Source organism: Glycine max, chromosome 18 (genome assembly GCF_000004515.6).
Source record: "Glycine max cultivar Williams 82 chromosome 18, Glycine_max_v4.0, whole genome shotgun sequence".
Taxonomy (NCBI): Eukaryota; Viridiplantae; Streptophyta; class Magnoliopsida; order Fabales; family Fabaceae; genus Glycine; species Glycine max.
Window position 1 is genome coordinate 38,055,980 of NC_038254.2, and position 9,536 is coordinate 38,065,515.

The 9,536-nt window shown below is 37.9% G+C and overlaps 1 protein-coding gene across 1 annotated transcript; it reads right to left on the reverse strand.

Annotated features, from left to right (window-relative positions):
- Positions 1-671: 671 nt before the first annotated feature.
- Positions 672-8,441, reverse strand: LOC100794386 (F-box/FBD/LRR-repeat protein At5g56420). Its single transcript, XM_003551333.4, has 4 exons — positions 7,492-8,441; positions 2,426-2,569; positions 2,052-2,346; positions 672-1,104 (listed from the first exon to the last, which is right to left on the reverse strand). Exons 1-3 carry the CDS (start codon positions 8,296-8,298, stop codon positions 2,068-2,070), a joined length of 1,230 nt encoding a protein of 409 aa, XP_003551381.1. The 5' UTR covers positions 8,299-8,441; the 3' UTR covers positions 672-1,104; positions 2,052-2,067.
- Positions 8,442-9,536: the final 1,095 nt, after the last annotated feature.

The window sequence follows — 9,536 nt, forward strand, 5'->3', positions numbered from 1 at the left end:
CGTTCATGTAAGTTTGCAGCTATTCGATCTCTTTGGCCACGTTCATTTGCAAAGTGGTGTGAATCAAAGCACAAAGTCCGAAGTAGTGTAGATTGAGAATTAAATTGCAAAGTGATGTATATTGAGAAAAAACAAGAGAGTGTGTATTCACGGAAAAAAAAAAACAATTTTTGGTCTAGTCTAATCTATTTTAAATCACATTTAATTGGATGTAAATTGGATATGACCAAATCCATATCTACTTAAATGAATTAGATCTTAAAGCTAAATTATTTTTAAAAAAATATGAATATAGATATAAAATTCAATCTATTTAAATATATATGGATTGAATTCTTAAAAGTCCAATCCATGTCCACCCCTATATACATGCGGCTTCATTTGAAGACAAACAACCCATAAATTCTATTCTGTTTAACATAGGGACTAAGGCCAATAGTTATGTATTTAACAATTTACAATTTAAAAGATGACTTCGTTTTGAATCCGTGAAGAAGGTGCACTTTGACAGTGCAGTTACTTGGTTTTGAATCCTCTAGAACAGGGGTAATGACTGCAAAACAGGACCTATTCCCCATAGACTACCTTATTTCTACAACTCATTTGAAGTTACTTTTGTACTAAGAAAACTCAGTTATATTCATCACTATTACAATGTTAAATGTCAGAAATTAACCAACACAAAACAGCTGACTTGGTCACATACCATGATCAAATGTTGTACAGGCTTTACACGAAATGTTGCAGAGCAGTCAGATAATTTCTCAAGAGAAAGCTGCTCTGAACTTTGAAGTATGCAAAAAAATACCCCTCAAAGTAAGTATGTAAGGATGACTTCCTCAGGTGGACAAGTATCTATGTTACACAGCCTATAATGAACCTTAGTTAGCCAAGTGTTTTGCTTCTTGCTAGACCAACTAGAAGTATTCCCAATAACAAAAGAAATACACTATAAAGTATTAGTAACTAAAAGGAAGGCCTTCAAACATTATGCTGTTCAGATCAAAATAGGATTCCATCAACTTTTGATGACTACAAATTGCTGCATAGCATCTCTATACGAATGATTTCTGCACTTGAAACCGCTGGTACTTGTTTTCTTCTCTGAAAAACATTCATATGAATAGGACAGTTAATTTTTATAAATGATAAGAATTTGAATACATAATGAAAAGAAAACCAAATTATCCAGAGGCAAGCCTAAATATAATCAATGTTTCTACTACAGCTATAAACAGATTTGTTGTATATTCATATTATAGATTAGCATATTTCCACTATATCATAATTAAAAAAATCAGTAAACACCAAAACAAGAATTGTGTTGGAATTAAAAGGTTCAGGTAGAAGAGTAAAAGAGAAAGAATGCTTTTATTAGTATTATAGATTGATAAGGTGTAATAATGTGATACAAAATACTAACACAATGGTCCTATTTATAAACTACTGTGCAAGCCCAAGCAAAAAAGTTACTGAGGGGGGTGGATAAGGAATCCTCTTATACAAAAATAAATAAATAAATAAATAAAACAGAAAACAACTAAGAGAAAAAAGAAAACTAATTGAACAAAGCTTCCTAATCTAAGCTCACTAATATAACACAACTACTAACCCAAGATAAACAAGGAAACAAATTCACAAAATATAATACAAAAGACAACCCCTAATATTGCTCGACGAACTAATTCCACAACATGTCCAAAGATATTGTAATATAATATACAGATATTATAAATAATATTGTAATTTAAATACAAACAATTCATGGCTTTCACATGATAATTAAAGCTTTTGAGAGTTTGTCCTAGACAAGGTATTAGAGCCTTAATTGACCAAGTAGTCACAAGTTTGATTTTTGCTACACCATTTTTCTATATGAAAGTTGGATTTGCCAAAATAAGCAGAGATAAAAACAGATAGAACTCAATAAAGCTTTTAATTTAAATATCATTTTTTTCATTATTTCTGAAATAATTCACATGCCAACTAAACACGGATCAAATAAAAAGCTTTCAAATTCATAAAAGTTTCAAAAAGAAAGAAAAATATACCTTTAAGACATAAGATTCAATGGAATACAATTTGACAGGTTTCAAAGTTCCTTTGAAGTATAGATAAATGCCTGCGAATTTGGAGCTTTTCCTCTGAACCTAAGGAACTTGATATGTAGATTGTCATTGTCTCTAACACTCTGGCATTTTGCATAATATACCCTACAAAATCCAGCTCAGTTTCCAATCCTTGATACTCTCTTAGGCAGAATGTTTTGAGATGTAAAAGGCATTCAGGAACAAGCAGTGGATGGATCCATCTTGGCTCTTGTCCCTTTGCATATTTTTGTGGTTCCTGCAATAACAGATACCAAATCTTCTCAAATCCAAGCGCATAACATAAAAAATAAGATTCGCTTTTCAACTCAGCAAACCTTATAAATTGTAAGAACTTCAAGCTTGTGGGAACGTTGAAGCAAGCTTGCTAACAAATCCCATGAATAGTTTCCGAATGAAATTTCCAGCTGGATTAATTTGTCAAACACTGGAATATCACTGGTAGAAGCATGCTTCAGACACTGCACAAATAAGGCATGACAAAAACTAATCAAAAAACAAAAACAAATAAAGTTAAAACAATGGTACTCCTGTTTTATAAAAATGTCCACCATCATAAATTTTCCATCAGTCATGTTAATTATCGCAACTTCAGAGTCTCAATTATTACCTTCACAACTTGTAGCACATAATATTTACCAAGAATCTGATATATTTTTATACAAAATGTCAGTGTTTTTTTTTATCACTTTTAAGATTTTTTTAAACAAAAAAGCTCAATGGGCTAGCCAACCTCAACCCATTTATCAACTCATTTTGGAACAGCTATGTGGGCTGGGATGTTGAGTTCTCTAAAAGTCCAGCTCACCAAAAGCCACCCCTAGCAAGTGTTTCATTAAACAGTATGCTTCAATTTATAGTCCCGAGGATTACATTAATAATAAATGACAAATACAATTTACAAGTGACAAATTAAGAGAACACCATATCCTATGATAACATTGAACTTACTCTAATTGAATATTAATATGATTCAATTTCCAACGTTCCCCCTCAAGTAGATGAACATGAATTCTCCATTCTCAGCTTGGATGTTATTCTTTGATAAACTGTCTGTCCACCTCAATGTGTTTAGTTCGATCTTGTTGAACTGGAATATGAGCAATGTAATTGCTGACATTATCACAACAATAGAGCTTCATAAATCAATCCCATTTAATCTTCAAATCTCCTAAAATAATCTCAAGCCAAAGTAATTCAGAAATACCTTGAGCCATAGCCCAAAACACACCTTCAAATTCAACACTAGAATGAGCAACTACATTATGTTTTTTACTCCTTCAAATTACAAGATTTCCTCTGAGAAAAGTACAATAACATGTACAGGTTCTCAACTCAATGCATCTCATTATCTACTGTAGCACCTTCATCTACACTACCCAGTTTATGGCTCAAATCTATAGGAGTACTCACAATTTTATAAGCTGTCTTGTCTGTCTCCTGGAGCAAATTTGTGATATTTTTTGTTGAGATATAAAAATACCTTTCCTAGATTGAGTCACCTGAACAACAAAGTCTTGTCCCACTAAGTAAGGTCAGCTACAAGGATCACAAGACGTCATTCGGCTTGTGTACACGAGCCATAAAGTGTGTTACTTCCGGGTAATGACCTAATGTTCATCTTTGCAACTTGAGTTTCTGTAAAACCTTTGAATATAATCAATCCCATTGGTTTCTGTGAAACCTTTAGCAACCAGTATTGCTTTGTACCTCTAAATCGACCCAGGTGCCTTATATTTTACTGTATACACCCATTTGACATTTTCTTCTGATAATTAATAAAGCAACCAACAGACCAACTCCCATGATTTATTCTTCTCCAATGCCCTCGATTTCAATATCTGTGGCCTAGTTTCAATTTTTATTGAATAATGCCTCAAAAACATTATTGGGAATTGGGATAGTGTTAAGATTTGCAGGAAAGGTTTTATGGGTTGCTGAAAAAATTTTAAACGAGGTTATTTGAGAGAGGACCTAGTGACTTTCAGGTGCATTTTCTGAATCCTTTGATAGCAATTGGGAGGTCATGGTTATCTTCAACTACTAGGGTTTCTGTTTCAGTCAGTGCTTCCTTTGACTCAAGTTCATGGGAATTTGACTTGAGACCAGGAAGACCAAATGTTTCAAAAAGAATCCCCTGATCTTCACTAACACACTCACCCTTAAGGATAAGATTGAGTAAAATAGGCTTGTTCCTAATAAAAGGTAACATCGAGAGACAGAATTTTTTAGATGAAGGATGTTAACAAGTATCCTTTCTAAGTAGAGGAGTACCCAACAAAGGATACTGCCATCAGCAACAGTTAAAAGGGTATTACCATCATCAATCTAAATGTTTTGTGCACCCTAGTAAGATTTGAGAATTTATAGTGTCCATCCTTCCCATGTGTGTCCTACAAAAAGCACCACGATCCTTGAGATTTGACAAGGCAATGAAAAAGATGAAACTAAAAGAATACATGATTATGTTGGGCAAATGTACTGACACTGATCAGATTTTATGTCTGGAACCAGACGTAAATTTTTGAGAGTGTGATGTGTTGGATTGTAGGGAAGATGGAAAGATGTGGAACAAATTGATGAAGAGGACAAACCTTGCCCAACAGAATTGAATCTCAGCCACTCAAATAGGTATTCTTGAGAGAAGGTTCTGTGGATCTAAAGTAACATGGTGCATGGTATTCATGTTCACGTACCAGGCCTGAGAGGAATTTAAACAACCAGAGAACAGAGCATGAGGCAGCTGTGCTAGCACAAGGATGAATCTGACTCAATGCAGCAGGCATAGCACCAAAGGATTAAGCATCTAGGCACAAATGAATGAGGGCATGGGAGTAGCAAAGGAGCCAGTGGTGGAACATACTGATAGGGCATGTGTTGAGCTCATCATGGTCATGGGAGTAGTTAGGGAAAGTTAAAGCCATATTGCGAGAAGGCGTTTATGTTTCAGTGACAACACAGTGGCACCATGTCCTGATTTATGGGATATCTGACATTGGATCAAGCTCCAACCACCAAAACGTCCTCCACCTCAGCCACAAGCTCTGTCATTACAAGTTACAACCTTCAAGTCCTCAGAATGAGTTGTCATTATTATGATCAGCATAAGTTAGAGGGAAGCCATAGGCATTTGTGGAATGGTTAGCCACAAAAGGCTGAACACCAGAATGAGATGGTGTAAGGTAACAACATGGCTGAACAAAGGATGAAGGATGAACAACAAAATGAGCAACTTTGACAGACAACAGTTCCTGTAGAGCACTTTGCTTGTTCCTTTTAAATCACGCCTTTAGAACAAGAAATCACTTGATTTCCCTCACTGAGAGGCTCGACAAGACCAGTAACAGTCATAATGAAAAGTATTAGTCATGGAGGCCTCCAAGACTAGCCTCAAAATTGTTGCAACTAGATAGAATACTGGATTTCTAATGGCAAACAATGAGTCTACTAGAGGTTTGATGCAAAAGAATTCTGAGGTGGAACTTGCTCCATTCTTCATCATTCAAATCTCTAAGTGGAACTGAGTGGATTTTGCAAGCACGAGTGCATGAAAATGGCTATGAATTTCATCCCAAACCTGATAGGAGTGGTGAAATCCAACAAAGCAAGCTAAGATTGAATTAGAAAGTTGAAGTTCATCCCCTCAGATAGCTGGATCAAATAGTTCATTTGTTGTAGCCATTGCAAGAAGTTGTTCTTGTTGAGTGACGGGGATAGAGTGAGGTGAGAGAAGGTAATTGGTGTCAGTGCAGGGATTGAAATTTGAGGAGAATGATGGACTGTTGAGGATCAAGGGAAGTGAACAAATTTTGCCAATAATCCATGATGATTGGCAACGATTGAAAGAGGCTCTATGATACCATGTTAGAATTTTACAGTGTGTGAAAACTGAGTGAGAGAGTGTGATATGTTTTCTGAATGAAATGTATTCCACTTGATTGACTAAGTGTTGGACAGTATTTATAAAAGCAGGATGCTTGCAGCACAAGCTTAGCTGTATGCATATATGTAGCTGTCAATAAACTTAAATCCTAACTGGCTTAACAGAAGCTAACAGATCTAGCAAACATAACAATCTTATACTAGACTACTCTGACAACTTTAACATCATACCAAATAACAAATTCTTGTATCATAATTGCCTCATACAAAACCGATACATTAATAAAGTTCGGTACTTTTGTACAGTGGCCCCTCTTGCAGCATAAAGGAGCGAAGCCACTCTTAGCAGCTCCTCAATTGGTAGGGAACTTCTGTTAGGATCCAATGGTAATTGTAAGGTATGGGACTTGAGTCTCAAATTGGAAGTATGGGATTCTAGTGTGGGGTATATAAGGTCTTGGGCTCTCTAACTATACAGCTACCTTTTGAGGTTTGGTTCTGCCAAGGTCAGAGCTTTCCACCATGTTTCCCAGTTGCAAACGATCAGCACAAGTGATGATGCCAGCATTTAAGTGTTCTCCCAGGACTAGTCAAAGGACTCGTGCATAAATAACCTGCATGGCACTAGGGTTGTGCAGTGTGGTGGGATGTTAGGACTTAGGATCCAATTGCAAAATATGGTACTAAAGTCTCACATTAGAAGTATGGGATTCTAGTCTGGGGTATAAAAGATCTTAGGCTCTCCAATTACAATGGCTACCTTATGTGGTGTGGTTCTCCCAAGGTTCTTACCAACTTCACAATTGAGACATGGAGCACCTAAATAGCAGACTATATCCATATGACAGTATAGGGAGCCACATTTCCTGTTTCAAATTCACTGGAACCCAACTTCATCCTCGACAGCACCAGTTTAGGGAGTTAAGTACCCTAAAACTAATTTAAGAATTAGAATTCACTTTGAAAGCGAACCACATGAAGCAGCTTGATCTGTTGAAACTGATTTTAGGCTTGCACTGTAACTCTGTTTTGCATCACTTCAACCCCTCTTTGCCCTTGCTCTGTCTGATTTTCAACCATCAAATCATTATTACATGCAACTCTGTGACTATTTTAGCCTGTACATCCTTATCTTTCTGTTGATAAGGTGTAGTCCCCTGAACTCCGCAAAACAGTTGCCCTTGTACTTATCCTCCTCCTCTTTATGATTTATCTCTCTCCTAAGTCATGTCTTTTGCATTTGTATCATCATGTCCTTTTCCCCCACTATTAACTACTACCAAAACCCCATATCACATTGAAAACAAAACACCAAATTCAATGCAACACCATGTTATTTTGAGCAAGAAACATTGAAACAACAGCCCTAATCGCAAACTATAACCATTTTCAAAGAGTACCATAAACTCATTCATAATTTCCATAAACATATCTAATAAAAACACCAAATTGAATGCAAAAACATGTTTCTCATTAAAACTAGAGTGTAGAAGCACCGTACCGCAACCGTGGAGGTCGAAAGCGAGAGGCATCGAACGTTAGAGAGCGCTCGGAAAATCAAAAGCATGGACTTGAGGCACCTCTCCTTCCAAGAAAACCCAATTTTGGCACTGGACAAGTGCTTCAAATCCAGCTGAAAGTTCCCCTCGGCGCAAACGACACCTCCGCAGGCATCGTTGTAGGTTGATTCGAGCACCAAGTCCTCGAGCGCGGGGCACCCAGCGAGAAGCTTCACCACATAATCGTGACAACCAAACAGAACCCTATCCCCGACATGCAGAACCTTCAGCAGAGGCAAAGAGACGGAGAAAGAAGCGAGCGCGTTGAGGAACACGCCGTTGAGCTTCATGACCGAGACAGTGTCGCAGTGGAAGAGGCAGCGCGGGAGCGCCACGTAGCGCGAGAGCGAGAGGGAGAGCTCCACGCGCTCGGCGCGGCGGCGCGCCACGTGACACAGCCAAGTGGCGATGTCGCGCGCGGAGTAGTTAGGGTTGGCGCAGCGAAGGCGGAAGCGCTCGATGGCGGGCGCGTCGTGGAGGAGGAGCACGGAGTAGACGAATTCGGCGAAGCCAGTGAGACCTCCGGGATGGTGGAACTCCGGGGAGGACTCGTCGTCGAAGTCGAGGACCGAGACGGCGGGCCAGAGCGGACGCCACCGCTTGGAGAGAATGCCGGTGATGACGGCCTGCTTGGTGGGGAGGAGGGAGAGGATTTGGAGGAGGAGCACATCGGGGAGGTGGCTGATTCTGTCGTCATCGCCGGTGGTTGGTTTCTGCCGATGCGACGGTGGCTCGGAGGATTCCGCCATAGGTGGTGGTAGTGGTGGTGGGGTTAATTGAAAGAAGAACAAGTGAATATATAGTGTTTCGTTTTGGGTCTAATGACCAATGTGGGGCTGATGCTAGGTGCACCCAGCATTATTGCTGGTGCACCCAACACTTAAGGGGGCAAAGACTGAAATATCCTTGATCCGTAAGCCTTTTAAGTTGATCTGTAAGTCTTTTACGGATCAACTTGATCTGTATGCTTAATATCAACATACATATCAACTTGATCAGTATCAATTTTACGGATCAACTTGATCCGTACGATTTACGAATCACCCTTAGGCACACCCAACACAAATGCGAAGAAAGTGCAAGGGCAGTTTTGACATTTTTAAAAAATGCTGAGTGCACCAGCAATAATGTTGGGTGCACCATCAGCCCCAATGAGGTTGGGCATTGCATAGTGCACACTATGTTATCATAGTGCCTACTCGATCGTGTGAATTGTTTTCTTTACTTCATTAATAACTTCATTAGTATTTTGTTTTTTTATTTTATTTTTATCATCGGGATCTCGTTTCGCCCATGTCATCCTTGTTTTTTTTTTCTTGTATTTTTGTACTTGCTCTATAACGCCTTTTAGAGAATGATTCATCCTTTTAGGTTTCTTTTTATTAAAATGGGTTCTTTCTATAATAAATTATTGACATATGAACCTATTTTAAATAAAGTCCAGGGTTGAATTGACAATTTAAGAACTTAGCCAATCAACACAAAAAGATGAAACAACAATTTTAAATAATTGTTTCACCCTAAGCACAGTGCTATAAGTTTCGGTAGTTACTAAAACATTATCAAATCACCCAAATAAGTGGTTTGATCATGTTCTTTATGAGACTAAAAGGTGCTAATAGTTTACTAAGAACACAACAAATTGGACTTGTTGAATGATCACTTTAAAGGAGGTAGCAATTCAAAATTCCTGGTTTGTCACGTTAAAAGGAAGTAGCAATTTGAAATTATTGGTTTGTCCTTATTAAGTCTGGTGGCGTCCAAGTCACATTGGATTGTACCAAACAGTTAAGTCTCTAAAGTCTTGATGTTAACAAAGAATAAATTTAATGTGTTACTTTCATGCTTAAGCTACAAGTTTATCTATCTCTATGATATACAAGCAAAAAGCATAATGAGAAAGACTATGGACGATAGCTAAAATATCAATCATTGGACAATACTGCCTCAGCATCCATTCCCAAGAAGAAAAGTGTTTTAGCACTTC